The 26,909-nt window shown below is 35.0% G+C and overlaps 3 protein-coding genes and 1 non-coding gene across 6 annotated transcripts; 1 reads left to right on the top strand and 3 right to left on the bottom strand.

The window, feature by feature from the left end:
• LOC105166058 (thaumatin-like protein 1) lies at nucleotides 2,224-4,059 on the bottom strand. Its single transcript, XM_011085277.2, has 3 exons — nucleotides 3,805-4,059; nucleotides 3,055-3,727; nucleotides 2,224-2,657 (listed from the first exon to the last, which is right to left on the bottom strand). Exons 1-3 carry the CDS (start codon nucleotides 3,863-3,865, stop codon nucleotides 2,453-2,455), a joined length of 939 nt encoding a protein of 312 aa, XP_011083579.1. The 5' UTR covers nucleotides 3,866-4,059; the 3' UTR covers nucleotides 2,224-2,452.
• On the top strand, nucleotides 7,315-7,398 carry TRNAL-CAA. The gene has a single exon. It is a non-coding gene; the product is annotated as a tRNA-Leu (tRNA).
• Nucleotides 13,915-15,878, bottom strand: LOC105166057 (thaumatin-like protein 1b). Its single transcript, XM_011085275.2, has 3 exons — nucleotides 15,674-15,878; nucleotides 14,862-15,555; nucleotides 13,915-14,207 (listed from the first exon to the last, which is right to left on the bottom strand). The coding sequence occupies exons 1-3, from the start codon at nucleotides 15,729-15,731 to the stop codon at nucleotides 14,024-14,026; spliced, it is 936 nt and encodes a 311-aa protein (XP_011083577.1). The 5' UTR covers nucleotides 15,732-15,878; the 3' UTR covers nucleotides 13,915-14,023.
• On the bottom strand, nucleotides 20,217-24,094 carry LOC105166056 (UPF0307 protein KPN78578_45570). 3 transcript variants are annotated; one of them, XM_011085274.2, is made up of 7 exons: nucleotides 23,658-24,094; nucleotides 23,511-23,559; nucleotides 23,323-23,374; nucleotides 22,726-22,889; nucleotides 22,456-22,566; nucleotides 21,529-21,680; nucleotides 20,217-20,672 (listed from the first exon to the last, which is right to left on the bottom strand). In XM_011085274.2, coding segments are annotated over exons 1-7 (879 nt in total). In that variant the 5' UTR covers nucleotides 24,008-24,094; the 3' UTR covers nucleotides 20,217-20,671. The 3 variants fall into 3 exon arrangements, with proteins under 3 accessions (XP_011083576.1, XP_011083574.1, XP_011083575.1); XM_011085272.2 differs by having other exon boundaries at nucleotides 20,218-20,677; nucleotides 23,658-24,093; XM_011085273.2 differs by lacking the exon at nucleotides 20,217-20,672 and having other exon boundaries at nucleotides 21,452-21,680; nucleotides 23,658-24,093.

The following is a 26,909-nucleotide window of genomic DNA, read 5'->3' as shown; positions in this document are numbered from 1 at the left end:
ACTTTTGAACTCAGCATCTAATTGAACATTGTTTTTGTATTTGAGATTGCTAATGATCTTTGGTTGTGTTTCTTGTCCAGGACGAAAGCGTAAAGCAAACAGCACAACTGATGTACCAAACAGCTCTTATGGAGAGTGGCTTTTTACTCAACGATCCAAAGGATTTTGCTTCCCGAATCTATAGCTCGGTGAAAAGCAGCCTCAATATCAGCCCAGATGCAACAGTTGAGGAGGAAGACGACGTAGAAGAAGCCGAGACTGAACCCAGCACAAAAGAAACAGAATCGTCCTCCCAGACCGAAGAAGCTCATGAAGAGGATGTGAAAGATGAATTGTAGAAGGACCAGTATCCAGAAAGATTGGATGATCTTGAATGAGAGGAATTAGTTCTTAATCTGCCCCTTCTCTGAGGGAATCCGTCAGACGTTGCATACTGAATAGAGTCTCACTCACTCGTTAGGTTTTAGAAATCTGAGTGTTAATTCATAGATCAGTGTAAAACCAGGAATTTTGCTCTGCCGCATTCCCTTTCCTACGGATTGTTTGTGACAACAGTAATGCGTGTTTGCTATGCAGCGTACAATAGTAATTTTTATCTTCTCTGTTGAGAAAGGGCTATATTTCGTTTGCTCTGCTAATTTCCCGCGGAGTTGTGTTCTTGTGCTGATTCATATTACAGTTAGCCTATGATAAATACCCTATCAGGATTCAGGCATCTGCAAATTTGCAGTGGAACCAGGCCACCACCCGAGCTACTTTTGAACTCAGCTAATTAAACCCTAAATGTGCTAACCAAGTAACACGATTGCAACAATATTCTGTTAGTGAGTTCGGACTTTGTATTCTATAAATAATTTTGTATGTGTTTTTAGTCAGATTATTATTACTTTTCGTTGATCATATCAAAGTGCATGGAAGCTTTAGGAAAATTGGAATATTCCTGCACAAATCACACTTTAATTATAGTTGTCCGCAGTCTTCATCTGATTCTCATATAGATATTTGTTTTATTTTATTATTATCAAAGGGTATATTGAATTAATATTGATTTGTCAATTCATTATTAGTTACAAAATTATTGGCTCTAACCAGATTCATAAGTATTTTGATGCAATGATATAATTATTATTTATCACAAAAAAAAACAAAAACAAAAAAAAACAAAACATGAGCTAGCAATTGATGTTGTGTCATGTGTGGGAGAGGAATACTACTGAAAGAAAGGGAGCATTCTTGGACAAAATGAAGGGATCTGTCAATGCTTTCTTTGGAAAAGCCTAAAAGTGTTTTGCAATCATTCAAACCTTCAATTTCATAAACCATACAACTCCGAATAATAGGTTGGTGAGGCAATTAAATTGACACCGAAAGTGCTGCCTTCAAATATGATGCTCCAAAAATTAGAGCATCAGAACCTTTATGCTATATTGGGAGTTTGGGACCTCAGATTTTGACATACATAAAGGAGAAAAAACACTTTTCGAAAATAATAAATACATAAGTGTAATATTGATTTTGCTGTTTTAATTAGTGCTTTGCATGTTCTATCTTATGATCCCATCTCACTGTATTTGTATTTTTCATTTTTCTTGAGCTTTCATACAATTACACTTATATGATGTGTAAGCGTATGAAGTTTTGTCCCAACAATAAGATTAGCGGCTTTAAAAGATAGGACTAGATTGAATAAAATATGATTTGTGTTAGGATCGATGACATTCCACAAGACCAGATACATTATTAGGTCTTATATATGATTAGATAGATTACTAGTAAGCCACGATTCTTATAATAAACCATGGATAAGAGTGGATTGAGCTTTGTAAACGACTCCTTATTTGATACAAGGTCGGAGTTCAAGTATTATGTATATTTCTTTTTAAAAAAAATTCTACAATAGTTTCTGCAGTTATTGTGTATCCAACCTTGCTCAACAGACAACCACAACTATGTCTAATTTATATCCAAATTAAGTTTGATAAAATTAAACTAATTATATAGTAAGCGTGTGATAAATTTATTATGCAATTAAACTGCAAGTATTTTATATTTAATTATATGATTGGTTTAAATTCGATTTGGTTAAATTAGACTTCTTCAGAAAAATAGAGAGGGTCATGTGCCCAATAGTGACACCTTATTTTTGTGAAAGATAGGTTATAAGTCCAAATTTAGAGAAAAAAGTCAGATATGTGATCTTGATCCTTTACTAAAACAATAAAATAAAAGAGAAAGAAGCAATTATCACACTCTCAAATTTCTATCATGAAAGCAATTCCTTCTTTCTCTCTAACTAATTTACCTAAATCCATCACAACAAATCACTAAAAAAATTGACTGTTTTTCATTCCTCCCACCAAATTAAATATGATTGCCAAATCATTACAATTCTATACATAGGTCTCCAAAAATCGTGCTTTACAATCTTGTCTTAATATTTGGATGCGATCCTCTATAGTTGAAGGAAGGTGAGTGACAGAAAAATTGCTCCTACGCACATGGCGAGAGTGCTAGAGTGTAAAGCTAAGTCTGGCGATCCCCCTATCACAAAATTCGGCAGCCACGACGCCAGGTCGTCTTGCGGCCCAGAGTCGGAATCATCGACGGCCGGCGGAGGCTGCCAACTTGAGGATGAAGAGTCTCTTGATGATTTCTGACTGCAGAAATGCATGCATTACAAGATAGTCAGTTTGATACATTCGTCGGCCACAAATAAAACTATTAAAAATGTAATTTTGGAGAGAGTCTCTTGAAACTGAAAGGGGGAAAAGGAGAGACGAAAAGGAGAAAAAAGATATGAAAGAAAAGTGGAAGGGAGATGAAGGGAAAAAGGGGCAAAAAGGAGATCATTTTATGATACAACAGAAAGCAATGCCACTACTCTTAAGATTCTTCTTCTTATTTGCTACCACTCATACTATAATTGTTTATCCTACATTTGTTAAAGGAATAATTTCCGTATGATGATGAAACACATTTAGTGAGGGATAAGAATGTATATGAGTTGTATTTTTGTACAGAAAATGAATGTTAGTATGTATGGTATGGACGTACCTTGTTAGTGAAGGACAGAATGTAATTGTATAGTCGGCTCCACTACATGTAAAAGTACTCGTAGCATCATCGAAAGCGTAGCTATACGATCTCGGACACGCATTCTTTAACATCTCCGAGTACACCGACGGCCGGCAGGTGGCGGGTGAGCCGTACGCGCCTCTGCAGCAATACTCCGGGCTTCCGAACGCCTCGCATGCGCTCTTGCACCCCAGTCCGTCCCCTGCCCGCAGCTCATTCGGGCACATCCTGTTCACATCCGTTACGCAGCCGGTGGAGCCGCAGGCGCCCGAACCGCCGACAGGCTGTATAATCATGGGCACGTTGTAGCCGTCCACGAGGCTGACGTCGTAGAAATCTTGGTTGCCGGAGCGGATGGTGAATTCAGCTAAGGTGGCTGGTGGGGTTGCGCCATTGCCATTACATTCGATTTGATTGGAGCCGCAATCGCCGGTGTCGCAGCGGCCTATGCCGGTGGTGGGATCGAAAGAGCAACCGGTTCGGGCCCAGAACCTTCCGGACCAGGCGGGTTGGGCTTGGAAGGACCTGGTGGCGCGGGGTGGGAGCTGGAAACCGGTGGTGTCAAAACCGGAGCTACCAGCATTGGATAGTATTCCGGGCCATACTGTGTAGTCGCAGCGGTTTACAAGTGTAAACACAGTCCCCAAACTGCCTGCAAAAATAAATAAAAACTCAAAGAAATGAAATGAAGGGTGATAAATAAATTGAAATTTGGAAGAAAAAGTGTACCTTGGGCCATGAGTAGGAAAATGAGAAGAGCGCAGGAAGAAGAAGAAGAAGTTGAGGACATTGGGAGAAAGAGCGATTTCTAACGATAAATTAGAAAAGCGTGTTTGAGTGAAAGTATATGTGGTGGGTTGAGTCGTAGCCCATAAGATTGATTGATTGATTATATATATATATATATGTACTACTACAATTGCAATTTTAGAGAGAGAGAGAGAGGAAAAGATGAAAGATTAATAGAATAATAAGGTGGGTGGGGGCCCAGTTGTGGAATGTTAGATGATCTCTACTCAAGTTGGTGGCCAGGATTTCAACATTGCTACTAATTAATTGCTAACTAAACTATTTATATATATTTCCTTTAAATTTTTGGATGAGAGCTACTTTTACTCACCATCACAAATTAAGTATATGTTTGTATTTGAGTAAACCTCAAGGATTTAAAAATTAAATCTGCCGCAATTTTTTCATTGCAATTGGCAAAATGAGGAGTCCTACGACGACCTATGAACAAAAAGATTCTACAGGAGCATATGAAGTAAAAAGAATCTGTAAAGAACATAAATCTACAAAGAGTAAAAACCTACAAAAAATTTAGAATCTACAAGAGACGACAACTTACCAAGTAAAAAAAATCTATAAAAAATAAAGAAATGAAGATTAAACAATACATTTAAATAACATCGCGTGCGCGCACATATATATATAAGAGTGTTAAGGGAGCTAGCAAGAATGTCCAAAAAGTCAAATGAAGGGATTCTAACGATTTTTACTGAAACTGTTGAGTCCGTTTGAATCCTTTTAATACTTTTTAAATAGGAATAATTATATTTACACCCCCTCGTGTATTATCTTTTTATGCAAACTATCTCTGTCTTTTGAAAAATTATAGAAACCACTCTTGACAACCTTTAAAACTCAAAAATACCACTGTTGATTAGGTCAATCTTTAAAATAACTTTTCAATGACAGAAATGTCCTTAGAGTGTTTATGTAATTATCAAAAAATAGAAGGGGTGTCAAAGTAATATTTATGAATTTGAGTAATATGACCCCATATTTTTTTTTTATTATTTGTACAGATATTTAATCTTAATTTAAATTATTTTATTAACTTTGTTTTATTAAATCTTTATATAAAATTACACCTTTTAATAATTAAAATATCAAATTATTTAATTAATATATAAATAAATTAGTTAATAGATTATAAGTTTAAATTAAAAAATTATTAGACTTGTATAAATCATTTAAAATTAGTTATCAGAAAAAAATAAATTAAGTTAGGTCGAATATATTATTATTCAAATTTATTTAATTTGTATGAGTTTCAGAATTATATTTAGGTTCCATTCGATATTAATTAATTATTTTTGAACAATAAATATAAATCGAGCTCGAGTAATTTAACTCTTACGTCTTATTATATCAATATATTTATACAAATTAGTTTTTCAGGTTTAATTAGGAAGTAGGTAGGTAGGGTCAAATAAACTTTTATTAAACATATTAATTTAGTGGAGAATCGAATAATTTAAAACTTGTTTTTCTAACTGCCTTTTGAAATTGCATTTTCAAGCTGCGAAATTTCCACTACGTACCCTATCTATATATATGTACCTAGTTTTAAAAATGGAATCGGATTCCTAATTAATTATATGAAAAATAATTAATAAAATTATTCTGAAAATTTATATATTAGAGATGCCATCACTAAGCAATAATATATATATATATATATAATAATCATTGTAATTAATAATCTCGTTTATACTACACTTTACAGTGAGTGTTTGCCGGGAAAAGGTAAATTTCATAGAAGAGAATAGAAGTATAATAAAACAGTGCTCAGGTGCTAATATCTCCCTCTACAGGTCAAGAGATACGCCACGATCTATAAAGTTTACACTGAGTGTTTGACTAGATGTAAATACATTCAGCTCGTAGGGTATGTGTCTATATCTATAATACTACTCTGACTGCATTTTCTAACAGACTCTTAATTCCGAGTCCAAAAAGAAAAAAAGACTTGGTCATTTATTTTCTACTTATTGCTACGAAAAGCAAACAATTATTTTTAGAAATTTAATTTAGATCCCTCAACTAATTCATCTTATGAGACATTAAGACGACGTTTCAACGTACGTCTTCTCTTTTTTCAAAATTTTCATTTTTATATGATATTTTAAATCTGTATTGTCATAATCGATCTCCCCATATATAATATATATACATATAGTTTACATCGACATTTTGTTTTAAATAATATTTATATAAAATTAATAATGTTTATCTATAAAATTAAATACGAAATGCAATATTAATTTTGCAATTAAAAAAAAAAGATCAAACTAAAATATTTATGGGGTACCAATATGCGCCTTTAGTTGAAAAGTTTTAAGTCCTTCACTGCATTAACAAGTGATGAAGTCGTTTGTCACCTAAAACACGATCTACTCTTTCTTTCTTTCTTCGCTGGGGCGGTTAGAAATCGTCAAATTCCTAATAATTCATCACCTTTTGGGCAGTGAAAGTGATGAGAGAGATATAATTACGAGAAAAGATAATCTGAGGCGACGCCCAAACATTGGACTGCCGGAAAGACATACGCAAAAGAAACTACACGAATTAGGACATGTGTTAAAGTGCTTCGTCGTCTTCTTTTCACATATGTTTTAAATTTAATTTTGAAAAAGGAAAAAGCTACTCTTAATTATAATTATATTTTCCTCCCCAAGGTCTGATGTAATTATACGTAGTATTTTTGTAGTTTCAAAAATTACATCAAATACTCATGAGACTTGATTCTGTCTGATAAATGAGTCTCTCTGTTAATCAAATGCATCGAAGTTGATGATATTAATAAAACAGTTAGATAAGATTTCATATATACTTCTGATTGACTTATGATACAGTGATTTATTATAGGTCAAATAATTTTTTTATGATCAAATTACTCTTATACATCTTCACACTTTAATGCATGTGAGGTGACATACTTTTACCGTTATAAGGTAATTTAGTCATAATAATTTTTTTTGATCTCTAAATAAGTCAATCGAGGGTAGATACTAATTCTCATTCAAATTTTTTGATAATATTATAAATTCAGTGAGTTTTAACTAACAGAGGGACATCTTTGTTAGATGGAAGCAAACTTCAAGAGTATTAAATGTAAGTCTTCAAATGATAGAGAATTTAAATGTAATTACACCAAACTCCAGGAAAAAAATCGTACGTAGTCATCCCAAATTAATATTATGAGTTCAAATTTATTTGAGTGTTTGTTTGAGTTTTATAATAACTTATATAATTTAAAATTTAATATAATTAATTAATTGATAGTATGTAAAATGATAGGTTTACATGTGCATTTATCACGTGGTTTGTGGTGATGAAAGGGGTGAGAGATTAGATTTGGTGGGGCCTACCCAAAGTTTTACCATGAAAAATGACCTTTTGCCCACCATTAATATGGTTCCATCTCGTCAATAAAAGAGAGCGAGCATCAAAGTCAGGATGGCCGAGTGGTCTAAGGCGCCAGACTCAAGTTCTGGTCCTCGTGAGAGGGCGTGGGTTCAAATCCCACTTCTGACACTTTCTTTCCTCACTTTTTCCTCCCTCCTCACCTTCTCATCCACCTCAACACTCAATCCTTACATTTTCCTTTTTCTCATGAACATTCAATCGCCATAAATTGTTAAAATTTTGCTGAATGTTATTCAATTTGATCACACCCATAAAATTTACAAAATCAGATATCGAGAGGATCAAAATTACGAGATATCCAATAATTACAAAACTCTTTTACAACCCCTACATAAATAAAGGATAAAGATGCCAAAATCGCAATGGACACATCATATATTCCCGCAACTTCCAAAATCCAGCACGGAAGGACCAAAATAGCTGAATATAAGAAATTACAAGGACTATTTTTGCAATCTTAGAATGAAAAAAGGGATAAAAGTAGCCAAATGTAAATATACATTTAAAGCTTTGTAATAATATGAAAACTCGTTTGAGGTATAGGAGGCTCAAAGTCAAAGCATTAGAAATGTTTAGGATAAGATGTCAAATAAAGTGGTAGACAAAAGATTTGGTATTTTATGATTATGCAGATGATGCAATCTATTCGAGAAAAAGGGATGGCAACAAGTCAAGAATCACTGGGGGTGCTGATGTGAAAAGTTGCCTCTGCTTACACACCAAAAGGGATTGCATGTTGATAGGGATAGAAATATATGTTGGATTTGATTTTCTGTTCTAAATCCTATATATTACACCTTTTAATTAAGTATAATTTCTAGACTTGGGAAAATGATCGATGTTTAAGTGTTGACAACGCCTCGGCCTCGCCTATTTAAAAGAGATATAGTTGAGCTTTGCATAAAAAGTAATGGACAATGATAACAAATATAGTCACAAAACATAATCTAAGAGTAAAAGCAGGAACAAGAAAATTCCAAAAATATTGGAAATCGAAACGTTTCAAGATGGCAGTTCAAATGAAACAAATTACATTTCTTAATCGAAGTTGGATGTAAATATGACTTAAGTCCAACATTTCACAATGATGAAACTAAGTTTTATAATCATCGCCTACAAACATTAATGTTATATCGAAAAACAAGTCCTTTGAATTCCTCTTGGGTTCACCTTTTGTAAGACTTGATAAACGTCAAATCTTGGTATGGGGCCCGACTGTTTAGGGGGATAATCTTTGTTATGTGTGAATGGACATGTATCTTTATTACCATATTCAAAAGGACAAGATCAACAGATAATCACCTTTGTTTCTTGCATGCCCATGTTGTCTGTCGTGTAAAGACCCATTATAAGGATAATTCTACACATCTTTTTTTCCTTATCTTCTCCTCTTTTTCTCTGATTTGTCACCCTAAAATTTAGTCCTCCAGTACTTGGAAACTTCTTCCTATCTGATGACTGTTCGTTGTGTAAGATTGCCTGAGAAGCCATTCTTCTCATATATATATATATATATATATATATATATATGTGGACAGTCGTGTATATCCCTACTAGCCATTTTAATACATATAAATCACATCTCTTTTCAGGAAAAAGCTTAGTTCAAAGTAAATTTGGCCATACATAATTATGTGATTGATGTACAATTTAAAATAAGTGTTCAATTACACGACAGGTACGGCGATTGATTCAGTATCGATCCGACCTCATTTGAATTAATTAATAAACTTATTCCAATCAGATTAAAGTATATATAACAAGCGATTTGTTGCATGTACTACACTTGAGAAGCTCGTGACACGTGTATGATGGTTGATGGAGTTCCAACTATTTATACTTTATAGCATTACTATCTATTTTGAGATTATAAGTCGTATCTCGGGAGATAAATTATCACTTTTCACAGTGGTAAAAAATACCATTTATTTTGCAGGTTGCAACTCATAAGTGAAAAAGCAATTTGTGAGCTAAGGTTTGGAATTGTAGAGATAAAGAGATAAGATTTAGGTTGTGGCTCAGCCAAAAAGCAGTTGATAGAGAGTAATATTAGGGGGTAAAAGTAGAAAAAACAAAGCATGTGATATTTTTGCATGGGGCGCTAAGTAATGGTACGTAAAGGGAAGCTGCAGCCATATGACCTTTGAAAATTCTCTAAAATGCGCAGTAGCCTATCAACTGTCGCGAAATGGAAAAGCAGGTCAAAAAGGAACAAGGATCTCTGACGTAGAGAGGGAGAGAAAAAGACACACACCCATGTGTGTGTGTGTGTGTGAGCGTAAGCAAAGCGATAATGATCATGCAGAATGTTGGATGGATTGTGGGTTTCGACTTTTATACATGCAAACACACATGCCTTCTCAACTTTTTCATATATATCAGTTCGTTTCAAAAGTATATATATCTATGTCGGATATATATATATATATGTATGTATACAGTTATTTTCTTCTTAGCTAAGGTATCTTGTCTTGTTATTACTAGGAGCTAGAGATATATACACTAATTTTTGCACCAATTGTATAAGAGAAAAAGTTATATTGCTGACATACGTTGTCTCGATTGGTGAGAACGAATCGTCTCTGCCAAAAAATTATATATTCGGTTTGTTTATCGATATGAAAAACTGCATTGACGGATAATTTATAAATTTTACACAAATTTAAATATAATCATTAAAGATTGTTTTGATCTATAGTGGTGATTAGAGTCGAGGTTGCTCAGAACTTTTTGTAAACGACGGCCTCCGATTGGGTGTAAGCAAAAGTTATATAGAAATTCACTTTTTATGGGTAGATAAGTTTGTTAAATTTAACAAATCAAACCATTTACTGCTTTGATTGGGAAGAAAAAACGAGCTTAAAATATTTGGTCATCTCAGTCATGTCTGAATCAGACAGCATTAACTAGATGTCTACTGTGCTTTTCCAAAATGGCAGAATTTGTCAATCTTGTTGGTTTTTTAACTTAAAGTCGTGCTTTCTATAGCCCGATTTTGCATGTAGATTTCTCGTCATATCAGTATCAATTGCAGTATTATCGCTAATTACAAAGTGGATAATGACATGTTTTCCGCTCTCAACTTACCGCGTATTAATTATTAATATTTTCTAAAAGATAAAGAGTTGTAATTATCCTTTACCTCCTCAAATATTTGTTTGGAAACACGATTTTTGTAGTAACATTTCCTATAGAAATCCATAGCCATTTTGGGCTCTGGGCCCAAAATAAGCTTTAATATCGAGACCCATGCTAATTTAAACTGAATACATAGTTCATGTCTTATTTTACACTTTACATGTATATATATTAAAAAAAATTAATATTTCCTACATTATAAATTATTATAATTAAAAATTCGTAGAAAATTAATTCTATTGATCATAATTAAATAAAATTGATGTAAAATCTTATGTTTTAACTTGGTAATCAGTATTCACCTATGATCCAAAAATTTGGCATAGTCTTTAGCAGTAACAAATGTTTTTACCTCATTTCGAAAACAACGGTTGATAGCCGTCATGCAACCATTGTTAAATAGCATTCATCGCTATTTTTTTATTTTAATCATGATAATTAACTGTAATGAAAATATATAAATGCAACTTTTGGTCCTCTATCTTTTCTACCGTTCTGTGATTTTGGTCATTTAATTTTCGGAGTTTGTAAATATTATTGGAAAAAAGCATATGTCCTACACGTACTTGCATGGTATATTATATATATATTAATTAGGATAAAAAAAAAACATCAAGATTTGAAATAAAAAAATCCAAAAAGGTCCCTTCATCTCCCCATAGGTGTAAGTTTAAATTGTGGTAGCAATTGCAAAAAACAAGAAATTAATGTCCCTTTCCTTTTAGACCCCTAAGAAATTCTTTTTTGAAGTTGGTGAATTAGGTGATGAGTAACATCAATTATCATTACATGTAAAAAAACATCCATTCCGTCGTACCAATAATTAAAGTTGAAGAGGTAAAACAAGAAAACCTATTTTAATTATTAATCAACTTAATTAGTATTAATGGTCCAATCTGGTGTTCTTGTAATTACTTTTAATCCATTACTGACGTGGCCTCATGTAGGAGTCTTTTTGTCTTAGTTACATGCTTTGCCGCTTAGGACCCCCCAAAAACACTTTTAATTACTAATGTTTTTTTTTTTAATTAAAAATTTTAGATGAATTTTAATTTTGATCATTAAAGAATGGCTTCATAGAGTCGTTTATACATATATTTAAAAACTACCTAATCTGATTTGGGTCGAGGTCACATGTATACATGCGGAAAGGTTGGATTGCTTCGAAATACAAACGGGTAAGTTCGTATGAGGTCGTTTCAATATCATAAATACATATCTATAAATTAATATCTACTGGTATTTATAAGCGGACATGCATGTTAGAATGTGTACAAATTCATGTGACCGTCTTATGGCTCATGAATCCAAAATGAGTTTTCAAGTCAAACCCGTCCAACATAAATAAAAAAGCTGGAACATTCGTTTTACTTGTTTAGTGGATTCATATATATATATTATAATATAATAGAGGTTATTTATTTATTAATCCGTATCACCACTCATATTGACACAGAAAATTAAACATATAACTTTGTATAGAATGTGATATGTATTCTTACCAATTATTATTTTGATGCACTTAAAAACACACAACTTTGGTCGGCGTTGTATGACTTTGTAGTTCACATTTGACGCCACACACTTCAAATGGTGACGTGCACGCAAAGTGGGAGGCCCCCCATCCCCCCTCAAAAGCCCCATAATGCCTTGATGTTCACAACACACCCATCTTTGCCTAATTCACATTTTCTGTTGCCAAACAACACACGTTAACCAAAAATTAGATTTAATCGAATTAAATTAATAATAGAACGAGTGTTCATGTAATTGATTTTATTGTTTTAAATTATACATCAATCATACCACAGTATATTGCATTTGATATATAATTAGTTCAAATCTGACCAAATTCGATTTCACTCAAACCTGATAATAACAACATATCATCATTGAAGCTTGCCAATCAATACGTTGGACCCAAGCACATCCACTTGCAAAGCAAAGCGACGCCAAATAAGATGGTATTAAAGTTCAGAAAATGTACGGGAAGAAACAGAATTAAGACTTCAAGACTATGAAACGTTGAGTTTCAGTCTCACGAGTTGTAGGTACACTAATTCATTTGTTAATAATCATGAAAATAATATTAAATGATTAATTTAGTTTTGATAATTGATAAAATGATAGACGCATTATTGGCATGGGTAACGCGTTTACACTAAGAATACATAATTATGTCGCGTTTCACGTCTAAACAAAAATGGAGGGTAACAGTATTATTGATGATGTTGAAACGTCATAGCGTACCACGTTGCATAAGGGTTCAATTTCTATAGGCATACATAAGTGATGATGTGTTTGGAGTGGTACAATCATGGCACATACCTTCATTGCTCTCTCTTAGCCTTGCTTTTAATATTTTTATTACAACATGCATTATTTGTCCTAATAAATTAAGTTATCTTATTAGTGAATTTAATTATAATTGAGGGATTACAAACAAAAAAGAGCATAGGACAAAGGAAATAGGTAGAAGCTTTTCTTTTTTTTTTTTTTTTTTAATGGATGATGAATAATTAATAATTAATAATGAGAAATGCTCTCCATATGTTGGACTTAGTTTTGATATAAGATTTATTTTATGCATCAAATATGGTCAAAATGATGATACTTATTCAAATAGCCAAAGTGGTGGTAGAAGGAATAATTATTATACAAATGACCATATTGAAAAGGTGAAATGAGCGATTAATTGGTGAAATTGAGGTTTCATAACTTTAAATTTATGAGTTTAAATACTATATTATTTGAAATATTAATAGTATTTATTGATTAGATATTGATAATTAATATATAAAAAAACAAAAATAAAAAAGAAAGTGAATTGCAAATGTTGTGGTATAATGGGAGTTAGAGTTGTAGAAGAAGGGTAACGTGAAATGTGCAAATTCCTTGAGAATATTTCTTTTATACTTGTTTTTCATACCTAAGTATTATACAATATCCCTTTGTTGTCGGCATAAGGCCACGACTGCACCCATTATTAACACTAATTCCCTTTATTTACATTATCCAATCATTTCATATTTCAATTATTTATACAATACTCATTTCTATTTACAATACATAGTCGATGTCAATTAAATATTAAATAATTTGATTTAGTTTTCAGTCCTAACAACATAAAAATCCACAAAATATTAATGAAATTTTTTTCATTAACCCACCAAACTAATGCATATATATAGCATAATAAATAATAACAACATTCATTATACAAAATATTGTCCTAACCTACTAAATGAATAATAAACTCCTAAATAAATGAATATTTCCCCCAACCACTATATTAATATTATCTAAATAATTCCTCGGTGCTGTAAATGTAATCCTACTACTAATCCTCAAAACTACATTAATTCTTTAATTGTATTTTTTTTTTATAAATTTAAATGTTCTTCCCCCTGTTGGCTGTTGGCTGTTGGCTGTTGGTGACTCAGTTCCTGGTCACATGGGCCAGCTAATGGGCCCATGTGGCTGGGGGGGGCTGTTGGGAAAGAACCAGAACCCTTTCAATGGTCCACACGTGATGTATCACCCCAAGTCCGACAAGATCAGTGGGGGCCCACTTGGATCCCTGGATGAGTAAAAATCAAAATAGATGACACAACCGCCACATTGCCGCAACGATGGCGATGCCTCCGCCGAGCACGTGCCCCCACGTGGACGGTGCCGCGCTCGCGTCCAATGCACCTTCGTACACCATGTTCCCGTCGATGGGTGATCTGCCGTTGGTTTCGGATCCCGGGTTCGATCCGCCCGACGACGATTTTTGGCTGCAACCAGAAGCAAGAACGTATTAGTTGTCATTTCCAATGGACATGGGTAACAGCGCGGTTAGATTTACAGGCAGTGAGGCAGGACAGACAGGTGCTGGGTTCTGATTGGCTGGGTGTGCAGAGACGACCGTTACATTAACGGCACCGAGATGGGCCTTATAAAAAATACTTTTTGAGCTTTCAATGTAGCCCGCAATTTCTTCAAGGGTTTAATCCCTTGGGAACTGTAAATGGCAGTATAATAGATCAGCCCTGACTCGTCATCTCCACAGTACATTGACAAATTTGCCCTTTTTAATATTTATTAAATAAATGTTGATTAAAAGGGTATATCAGTAAATTGAAAGAATAATTAAATCCCAATAAGACACTCTAGGGCCTAATTATGGGGCTAGTAATTGGTGATCATGTGAATTTTTTTAAATAATTAGGTTCTAAAGTGAACACGATTTACTATAAAATTGATGAAAATGCTAAAGCTGAACAACGATTTCTAACGGAGATTTTGTCAGATTTTTGTTTTAATGGAAAAAGCGACGGATTTACCAACCCTAACGTTCAACTTGATAGGCTAGAGATGAGGTGTGAGTCAAAGGACGATATTATCCTTGGAGAGAAGAAGAATATGGAGGGGGGTTTTCGTCAATTTACCTCGTGTTTGGCGAAGGGCAGAATGTTATGACATAGTCGGCCGCTGTACATGTGAAGGTGCTGGTCCTATCATCATACGCGTAGCTGTAAGCGTGAGGGCACGCGTTCTTGAAGGCCTGCGAGTATTGCGAGGGCTTGCAGGCGTCGGGTGTGCCATACGCTCCGCGGCAGCAGTACTGGTCGTTGCGGAACGCCTCGCACGCGCTCTTGCACGCGACGCCTTCTCCGTCGCTGCTCGTCACGCGAAGATCAGATGGACAAGCGCCGTTCAAGTCGAATACGCATCCCGTGTTTGAGCAATTGACCCCGGACCCGCCCTGCGGCACCACCAGCATCGGCAGGTTGTACCCGTCGACGAGGCTGACGTCGTAGAAGTCCTTCCCGGCGTCCCCGTCCAGCGTGAATTCCGCGAGCGTGGCCGGCGGAGCAGCACCACCCCCGGCGCATTCTAGCTTGCCGGAGCCACAATCCCCTGTTACGCAGGAGAATTTCCCAGTGGAGTCCTGGCTGCAGTGAGTCCTACCCCAGAAACGGCCTCCCCAAGAAGACGGCGCATTGATTACTTTTGATTCACCAGTCTGCAAGGCGAATCCAGTAGTAGAAAGAGGTGCGATCCCAGCGTTGGACAAAATGCCCGGCCAGACTGTGAAGCCGCACTTGTTCACTAATGTAAATGTGGCCGATGAATAAACTCCTGTAACACAATCACACAGCAAACCATCAAAACTCGGAACACAATTAATCAGATCAAGCTATGAAAAACCGAGATGGAGTTGCAAAATGAGTGAATGAGAAATGGATTCCAGCAATACCTGCTACGAGGGAGTTAGCGAGAATCAGGAAGAGCATACCACAGCATAGCTTTCCCATTCTAGTTATATATATATATATAAGAGATGGGTACGTAAGTATGTATAAGAAAGAAGAAGAATTGAAGAAGAAGAATTGAAGAAGAAGAAAGCCTCCTGGTTGAGAGAAATGGAGGCGGGAGGGAGAGTGGAGGTTTCTGGGAGGCAGGGCGGAGATGGGTATATATATAGGCGAGGCGAGGTGGTGGAAATAGGAGTGGGGGAATGGTTGTGGGACCGGGTGATGGCGCAGTCGCAGTGATTAATACGAATTTCAACGTTGGAGTTGAAATCCATTTGATTAATCTTTAATCCATTCCTGACCTTTTGATGAGTTTGGTGGGACTTTGCATTTTGCTTAATCAAGAATTGTTGTACCTGCCGTTGATGTTTTTCATCTCCTTAGTTCAACGGCCTACAGCTACACTCCTCATCCAACTTCACAATTTTGTGTTTTTACCCATAGAGTCAATGGTCAAATGCCACGTTCTACACGATTTTCCCATTGTTCCACTTCCCTCATTTTTCTCAAATATCATCCACTTCTCATCATTATTTAGTGGAAATTTAAGTTTACCATCCTCAAAATTATTTTACAAATAAAATCAATTTCTCCATATTTTACAACACTGTGTATATATATATATATGTCAAACGATTGCATTAAATCTAATTATTGGATTATATTTGTAGGACCCATTTTTTAAAAATAAAAAGTAATTTGATAAATTGATTACTATTATTAATATCAAATATTTATATCTAACAACAATCAATAATTATAAGGGTAAATTACAACAACCTCTTCTGATATTTGACATAATTACGAATACCCCTCATTGCTTGGGGACCTAACAAATTGGGCTATATGTTAGATGGTCGTTAAATTTAAGGGTATTTATAATTTTTCAAACAATAAGGGAGTACTCGTATATTAGTCATCAATATTTAATAACACATCTAATTAACAACTACTATTAAAATTGAATAGCATCCCACATATTAGTGGAGTTTGAACTCATGACCTTAAAGTCATGTAACCTTAACTTTACCAATTGAATTAGGTCTTATCAGCAGGACCCAAATATTTAATAACACTTCATTTTTCTCGTCTTTTTGCTCTAATTCTTTAAATTTTCTCAATAATTTTGGCGATGATGGATAAACATCAGTATCTTTTAATTTGACAATATAAAAAGTGTATTTAATTAAAATTATTTAAAACACTTGACAAATTCCTATATATTACAACATTCTTTTTAACTTGTACCTTGTAAGTCTTATTAATACTACATATCAAATCATATAATCTATCAAAATTTTTGTAAAAATAACATTTTGTTGTATTTTATATACACATACAATTAAATAAGCTTTTAAAATAAATTAAATTATATAAGTTTATATATATAGCGTGTATATATTAAATTATAAAATAAAATGATAAGAAAAATCATAAGGGGGAATTGACGGCTGACGAGGGACACGGTTCTCACAAATTCAAGTGGATACATCCATCACTAGAACTTGATCCAGCTAGTAGCGCTTTTGACGTCCCAAGAGAAAACCTGAAACCCGACTTTTACAGCCGGCAAGCATTTCTCTTTTCGTGCATTTTCTTACGTTCCAATCGAACCTCTTTACTCGTTTGTTTTTGCCCCCCAAAAGATCGTGCTTTCACTCGCACAAAGCGGGGTGACGCTTTCCGTGCAATTGCAGGTCAACATCTAAGTGACATTTGCGGCTCAAAAACACGACTTATCCCCTATCCCCAACTTGCAAAAGTAAACAGAGTGTCAATGCATCTCCAAGTTGTTGATTTTTGTGCAATGAAAATTAAAATAGTAGACCACTTTAATAGAATTTTGTGTTTTTTTCTTCTAAAACATCTTTAAGAAATTTAATTCCACTTATCTTTCACTTTACCATATAATCATTCACGAATCTCTTTTAAAAAATAAGTGAGACGTGAGATTCTCGCATGCAACAATAAAAGTTGGGATGTATTTCGATGAACCCCGTTTGATGATCAGTTCAGATCCTATATTCTAAAAGTTATTAGAAATATTGCTTATTTAGCAGTCAACGATCAGATACCACAAAAATGAGAAAGAATAGAGAAATGTATTGACTAGTAAGTTGTAAAGTTTAGGTCTTACAACTTTTTGGTAGTGAGTTCGAGTTATCCAAATGTGGGTATATATTTACTTCTATAATAGTTTGTTGTTTTTTTATTTCGTTTAAACCTATTAAATAATGTTGTAACACTATTTCTTGTAACACAAACAATGTTGTTAGTAAAAACTGAACGTTTTTTAATGAATTCATATGTCGACCAATCCAGATTATAAATTTTCAAAGTAAACAAAAAGTATTGCTCGTTCAGTAGTCAAAGATTGGAGATCATAAAAACGACAAGGAATGGGGATTGGCGTCTTATCAAAGAAAGCAATGTAGCCTTGTGGTAGGTAAGCAAGTATTTGGATGGTCCGTAATTATTGATGAAATGACTATTATACCCGTACGAACATTATTTGTATTTTAACTTTTTTTTTCTTATTTTCGCTATTTTTTTTATGCAAAATTAATGTACAAATTAAAAAAAATTGTGTATTGAACGTTCACTATTATATATATATATATATATATATATTAATGCAAAAAAAAATTGGGAGGCAGGAATGAGGATTTAAAATGAAGAGGTGGAGAATTGTGAAGCGGGTGGCGGCTTCCACTGAAATAAGTGAAGGATTAATGAAAAAGTCGTAAGTGGCAACCTTTTACGGTTGACAGGTAATTCAAATTAGGGTTGTTATCAGATAATGTTTGTACTTTGACTGAAAAATCCCAATAAACCCCCTTTTCTTATTTTCTGTTTCTATTAAGCAAATTTTGAATCAAATTCTCTATTCTCATTAGAAAAAAGAGAGAGAGAGAGAGAGAGACAATTAATGATAAAAAAATAAATAATAATTGTGATACGGTCACTAATTATATAAATTCAATTAAAATGCTTCAAAACTCAATGCGATGGAGAGTGGTCTAATTTGAACCCATTGTCATCCCTAATGTAAAACGTATTATTTCATTATATGAATGTATTTTTTAAAATGTAATAATTCATGTGGGGAGTATTAAATAATTTTATGATGGAATTTGTGGATCAAATAATAACTCATGCACTAAGTAAATGGCCGTTTGACCTACTTGCTTGGCTGTTTATTATGTATATTTTATACCATTATTTGGAGCAAAAACTGGTTAATACTACAATTTTAAATTTTAATTAATTTATATTTTTTATGATTTTAAATATGGGTAAATTATTTATCATATTTCTTCTAACATTAATTGATATATATATATATATTGAGTTTTCTTGAGTTGGTCCAAACTTTGTACTTTTACAAGTTAGGGATGGCTTAAATCTTAGAGAATAGTTCTAACTTACAGAGAAAAGAAGAAACAAAAATCTTACCATAATTTATCCTAAATTCCGAGAAGCAGCAACTTGCAATAAAAACCAAACTATGGTGTTGGAATTTTCCTATGTACCCCATTTTCATTATTTAATTTCAAGACATGCTGGCTAGTATCAGTCGCCTACCTTCAACCACTAGCATCAATTCTTGAAAAGAATTACGAAACAATCTTCATATCATTTTAATTATTTTTTTAAAGACAATTCAAGTTCTTGTTATTATTATCACAAGGGGCACCATTTATTACGAGATTCCATCATTTTGATCACTCTTCATGCATTTCTTTAGATTTTTTTTATTTTTTAATTATTTCTGATATTTTACAATAGTTATTGTTTGAGTCTGATATTTCTTGGAATTATTGTTAGGGTGTTACACTATTTTTGGACTTCATTTCATGGGCTTATGTGAAAGCCCAAAGTTGAGACCCTTTTAGGCTCTCTCTCCTTTTTGTTTAACATCGACTGAGACTCTTTTTCTAAATGCTCACTCTGTTATCAACTTAAAAATCTTAGTCATTTGGAGTATCAAGTGGCGTCAGTGAGTGCGTCTGGTGGGGCAGTCTTATCCAATTCTCCTTTCCTGCAACTTCCAGCCTCGAATTGCTGTATGAGTTAGGTTTCCCAACATAATAAAGCTACTTTACTGTATCCATTTGAATGAATTTAGCAACTTTGTGTCAAGTTGACAGAAAATGACTCCATAACCAATTTCACTTTTATAAGCCGGAAGGAAGTAATTCCATGCAACATAAAAATGGTCAATTTTGCCATTTCTAACACAATATATTACGACACTTGAGCTTACAACTATGCCAACATTTGTTCACTTATTTGGTAAGAACGAAACGTCAAATAATCCATCATGATCGATTTTTTTATTCTCGTGATCTAATACCAATAAAATTTATAGGGTAAATGGACACAAATAATTGCATTTATCATATAATTAATTATCTCTTCCCACAATGAAACTGAATTGAATCGTTGTGAAAGCGATGTATGTTCAAAATATTCAACCCCCCTAAAATTTGGCTGTGAATTTGTAATTCGGGAAGGACAAGGTTGAGCTAGTGGACATTCTTGCCTAAATTGACGTCAAAGGATTAGAAGATGTAGGAATATTCACACGAGGGGGAGAATTAGTCATCGTGTCTCATACAGTTTTCTCGACAGAATTCAATAATTCAGACGGTTTTCGTCAATCACCACAACTTTTTCAACAGAGAACATCACGCTAGAAAGTGCCAAACACAATTGACGTTTATAGAGATGGGCTATTTTTCTAACACTCATGAGCTTGGATGATGCAAGAAGGAAGCCTGTGGGCATAACAAGACGGACGTCGTTGTCGGAGATAATGAAGTTGAATTTTGTGGCGTATTGGCATCTGTATTTTTCATTCAAGACAACTGACCTCTTGCCGTAAGTGTCATCTGTCTGTTTGTCGTCTGTGGAGACCTTCCCCAACCTAGCCATCATCTATTCTGGGAGGATGCGAGAGCGGCAGATCAATAGGTTAATCATAATATCGGACCTGTTCCTTCCCTTGGAGGGTGGTTAAATGCTTGACTAAGGAGAAATTCTAACACAAATTGGTTCAGTTTAACTTGAACCAATTATATGAAAGTACAATACACTTATAGTATAATTAGTGTGTAGTTCAAATAAAGTAATCAATCACATAAAAAATTATATTACACTTACTTTGTGATTAGTTTGATTCGACCAAATCTAATTTAAACAAACAAAATTCCATGATTAAATTAGTACCAATTGTTTTTTTTTAATTTTTTCTTGGATGAGATTGATTATAATTGATACGCCCCTGGAAATTAGATACAGACCATGAGTTTTTGGGGGAAAAGAAATTGATGTCTCTTTCGACAAGGGGTGGCGTTGGTTTTCTTTTCTTTGCCTAACAGCGTACAAATACAAGAGGACCTATTGCATTTAACCCCATTTAATTGTTAATATAATATAATTTGTTTACCCTTTTTCTAAAACAATTAATTAAATGTTCTTAGTGTGGTTATTGAGTAAGAAATTTATCAAAATTAGTTCTAGAAAGCTTATTTTTAAGAAATAGTAAACAGAGTCATATTTGTTCTTAGGATTAGGTTAAAAAAGAGCTCGAAACCGTTGAGCAAAGTTGCTTATAATACCAATTATTACGGGTTTCTGTGTTGTCTTCAAGCCTAAATGAATTCTTTAAATTACTTCAGAATTTTGTTGATGTCGCTCCATCATAACACACAGGGGATGAAACACATTCATGTATTTCTGTAGTATAAATTTTTCTAAATACTAATGAGATACAAGAGATAAGTTTACATACTATGCAGCTGGAAGTTGCTCGGCAAGACCTCGGAGAAATTGAGTGAGAGATCTTCTAGCACTCGCAGCAGCCGCATCTGGTTTTCCATTTTCCTCTAAACTGGATTCGAGTTGTAGGGTGGATTGCACATTCCTAACCAATTGTCGGAGCTCCTAGTATAGTAAGATAGAGGAGACTAGAAACATCAGTAAGAGAGAATTTTTGAAGCATCAAGTACGTAAACTGTCACATTCTGCCAGTTATTTTGTTTTCGGTTCTAGTACTCTGGTGAATGCTCAAAAAAAGAAAAGGATGGTCTAGCAAGCATTTCGTCAGAAAGCTTAAAACAGCCATCTCAAGCCAAGCTTCTCGAAATGCAACAAGAAGACGATAGCTAGAATAACGTTTTTTCTTCCCCTTATCCTCGAGTTTAAGTTAATAGGAAGGAACTGGTCATTTAGTCATTCTACTGAACAGAATCCACTGGTCAGGTCAAAGCAAAATGCAATTTCTGCACCATTACAAAAGAGTTACTGGGGCAGACTTATTACTGCAGATATACAAAGTCAAGGTACTGTGTTAGATTGGATTTAATATACAGGACAGAAGTACAAAATTTCTATATTGGATCAATACGCTCAAGCTTTCATAAGCATTTTGGAAAGTGTCAATCAGAGATAACAACATCTATTTCCTGGATTACAGTGACACGTATGGCCTTCTCAACTCACAGGTTCAAGTTTTATTCATTTTGAACTACGTTTTTCCTATTCTTCCAGGTGAGCAACTAATTTTGAAGTGTGTTGTAGGAGCAAATAACAGAATAATCACCAACATAAATTATATGGATCATAAAGAGCTCTGGCGAAGGACAACAAAAGTAAAGTTATCACCTCAAACAAAACTCTTGAGCTAGCAATTCTAATCAGATTCTATCATAAAACTAACCTGACGATCAAATTCAACTTCTTGAAGTGAATAAATTTCGTTGGTAATGCTAATGTCCTTATTGATCAGGCCATCATACCATCTGTTTACGACAGCAATGTCCATGGAATCCTGTGAAGTAATTGTACATTTATACAAAGCAAACACGTAATAAAATAAATTAAATCATTCAAAACAAGATCATGAACACAATATACATTCCTCAAGCACATTAGAAATTAAGGCAAGGATGAACTAGCGAGACAGTTAAACTGTTCCCACATTCCATACCTCTTCTGTGTCCTCTTCTGCAATTTCTTCTTCTCCCTCTTCTTCATTATCAATGACCAATGTTTCTGAGCCTGACAAATCTTGAAACTTACTCTGGTCCCCATCTTTTGTGGCCTGAATTAAGCCATCCATTAGCTCAGGCTCCACTTCCCGGAGTAGTCTTCCTACCATATCAGCTGATCGTGTTACATGCATAAAAAGTTGGGATGCACTATGTAATCTTAAATACATCATGAACATTATAAGGACCAAGTTTTGGTTTGTTGAACAAAAGTTTCTGAAAATCTATTCTTATCGAAACAGAAGTCATTTGGCATCCTCCATACAGCAGAAAGTAGTGCCCGCCCTCCAATCCTTAACAGAGACCTATTGTAATTAAAGCAAAGTCATTGCATATGTAAAAACTCAGTTCAAGAGTCCGCTTATCATACTCCTATTTTGCTTTTCCCAACATCTTTTCCACTAATTCTTCAAGAATTATAAGAGAGTCAATCAAACAAATTTAACATCCCTTATCACAAGCAAATTTGCTTTATTTCTCTCTAATATAAGCATATGCAGCATCATTAATGAACAGTGTCCTTAGTCCTTTCTCACCAATATAATTAAATTGTCTTCGCTTTCCCTCTCGAACATCACGGGCTAGTCTCTGCGACAATAAATCAAACACCTTATCTTCTTCGACAACAAAGACAAAATACAGGAAAATAAACCATTTGGATATCATCACGTAACAGGAAAAAAGAATATATATGTACATAAATACAAATATATTAATAAATCACCTTCACTAACATAAGAGCATCAAACACCTCTTGCTCAAGAGCAGCCACTCTGAACACATGAACGCACGGAAGAAAAAATCAAATGCTTAACTTCTGCATTCCTCCTTCGTAACTAGCAAGATAAAATTGCAAATCAGATAACAATACCGAAGAATGCGTTTGATTTGAGGGGGAGAGAAGCTGGCCAGCTCCATACCCCAGCGTACGGCGCGTCGCGCCTCGCGCTTCCTCTCGTTCCGGCTCTTCTTCGTTCCGATGCTGTCAGAGGAGGACTCATCGTCGCTCTCATTAACATCAGAGGGCGGAGGAAAGTCACGCAATTTAAGAGCGCGCGAGCTGAAATGGACTTCGCGATACGAGGTGGAGAAGAAGGAGAAGAACTGAAGGCGAGTTGAAGCGCGAGCTAAAGACGAGTGAAGGCTGAGCACATGATAGAACGGCGGGGGACGGTGGCGCCACCGAGGCCACAGAATTAGCGGCCGCAAAACGTGAGCCATTGTCCGTGTGCGGTGGGCTCGGATATTTCTCTGAAATATAGAACTCTAGTCCAGTTTAGTAGTGGGCTCAAGCATTTCAAGATGGCCCAACGAAAATACAGTCCACATTTAAAATAATGAAAAACTATAAACTAAAATTACAATAATCTATTCTAAATTCTTTTTTTTTTATTACATATGACGTTGATCTGGGAGTTAATTATTTTTTTATTATAAAAAAAAATTATTTTATTATAATTTTTTTAAAATAATAACAAAAACATGACGAGTCGCGATTTGAAATCGCGACTCGTCATTAAATAAATGCCCAAAAATGCAAATCTTCCCAAGTCGGGATTTTGTTTCCCGACTTGGGAATTTTGCTTTTTTTTTTTCGTTTAAATTATTATTATATAATTTAATTTATATATAATTAAGTTTAACAATATACTAAAATCCAAAATTAATAAAATTAACATTGCATTAACTTAAAAAATTACAATTAAGGGTACAAATGTAATAGTTATTTATTTTGTACAATTGTAAAAAATTACATTAAATTTATAAATGTAAAAGTGTATATTTTTGTACAATTGTAAAAAATAAAAAAAATATACAATTAATCTTGGCTAGCCGGTACTGGCACATCCGATTGTGTTGAAGAATTTCTTTGTTGTGCTTGTTGTCGTGCACGCCTTTGCGCCCAATCCATCTCGTTGTGAATACGTGTTGTTTGATTTCGACCAGGGCGCGAAGAGATGCGAATAGTAGGATCGTGGACCAACTCAAATCCCGGTACATCCCAATAATCTTCGGAATGTACAGGTTCAAATGACTTAGAATATGTATTCTTATAAGTCATTATATCGTAATAATCCTTCACCATTGATGCAGCATTAATCATGAATGCAGCGCATACCTTTTGAGCGTGACTGCAAGGTATACCAAATTGAGTCCATTTGCCGCAAGAACATTCTCGGTTCGCAATTTTGACAACATGGGTGTTGACTCCATGTCCACCGTGACGTCTTGTAACAACCGAGGCGGACTGTTGGAACTGATGGTATTTGGTGACGGTATGTTCAACAGAATTTTGATGCCAACGTGTGAACATCTTATATGCAAAATCCGTCCACAGTTGGTTGTTGGTCAACATTACAGTACTTCTTGCTAACCTCTCACGGAAATAATGGACACTTCGCTGAAACGTCATCTCAGCAATTGCTGTCAACGGTAGGCGGCGAGTCCCTTTCAATACTCCATCTATGCATTCCGACATATTTGTCGTCAGAATTCCGCATCGCCATCCACCGTCATGTGATGCTGTCCATTTTTCCTTGTCGATCCTATCTAACCACTGAAACGCCTCGAGGGACTATTTCTTTATCTCCTCCATAGTGCGATTGAATTACCTGATCTGATATTGAGAGCCAGCTCTCCAACAAAGATCCTTCAACACAATATTTTTGTATTTACTGTTGAAATTGGAACACACGTGCCGCAAGCAATATCGGTGCACGCCGTTAGGTGGCACGAAATCCGGACATTCACGTACAGCTCTTGTGATACCAGCATAGCGGTCAGAAATAAGGCAGATACCCCGTCGCCCTCGTATAATGTGTCTGCTCAATTGTCTAAGAAATCACTTCCAAGATAAAAGTGATTCTTCATCGACAACAGCAAAAGCAAGAGGAAGTACCTGTTGATTTCCATCCATGGCAGCAGCAATCAACATCTTGTGCTTGTACTTTGTGTATAGATGGGCCCCATCTGCACTGATAAGGTTGCGACAGTGTTGGAACCCTTCAATGTACGGCTTGAACGCCCAGAATACGTACCCTATCACATATGCACCGGTTGATGTGTCGCGGGCTTTATGTTGCCATTCAACAATCGTTCCTGGATTATATTTTTGGAGAGCTCCCAAGTATTTGGGTAGCTTTTGAACGGAGCTCTCCCATGTGCCATAAACCATCTCACGTGCCATTTTCAAACTGTACCATGCCTTTTGATATGCTATATCGTATCCGGTATGGTCTTTCACAGTCTGGATGACATGCTTGATTCCGTACGACGGGTTGCATTTTACATGTCCTAACAATAAAGAAGCAACATATACTCTATCTAAATTACCGTGTTCGAGGGACATTTGATTCAATATACATGTATGGTCCACTCCGTATTTTGTTATTGTCCACCTTCCCATTTTTGGTTTGTAAATGCCTCGCAGCTCCCATCTACACCGCATAGCTGCAAAAAATAAACACGAATCAGTCGAATAACTTTGGATGTTTAGACATATACGACAAATATATATATATATATATACCTTCGGTGGTATGCCTACACAAAACTTTCCACTTGGTCTTTGAACTCTCAGGTACCCAATACTCGCGTCGGGCATATCGTATTGAGTGATCTTTCACCGCCTCGATTAAAGCTACTTTATTTTTGAAAAGCATTCCCACATCAATTCTGCCTTCGTTTTTGTCATAAAATTTTTCATACCTTAAGTTCGGTACATCAATAGAATCCACTGGTACCTCTGGGAATGTTTGTTCAAAAAATGGTATGGAGCGGTAAAATGTTTCCTGAGAAGTTCGTTGTGGCGTAACCGGCTGAGAGGATATTGACGTACCTTGTGCAACATTTTCGGCGACAACATTTATGTCAACATCTTCGTTTTCATCCTCAGGTGGAATTGGATAATCCACTTCATCCGGTTCGGAAGCTACATCTGATTCATTAGTCAGGCTGTCCGCAATAGGGTCTTCTGGCTCGGCAATGTGTTGTGCAGAAGTTGGTATAAAATGGGAGGTGGATGAAGTATGTGAGTGGGTGGGCTCTGTGTAATTAAGTTCAATATTATCGAGCCCTTGTGTGACAGACACCACATTCGGAGTATAACAATCTGTATCATAAT

This window comes from Sesamum indicum, linkage group LG7 (assembly GCF_000512975.1).
Source record: "Sesamum indicum cultivar Zhongzhi No. 13 linkage group LG7, S_indicum_v1.0, whole genome shotgun sequence".
In the NCBI taxonomy this organism is placed as follows: Eukaryota; Viridiplantae; Streptophyta; class Magnoliopsida; order Lamiales; family Pedaliaceae; genus Sesamum; species Sesamum indicum.
This window is presented reverse-complemented; position numbering and strand designations above follow the sequence as displayed.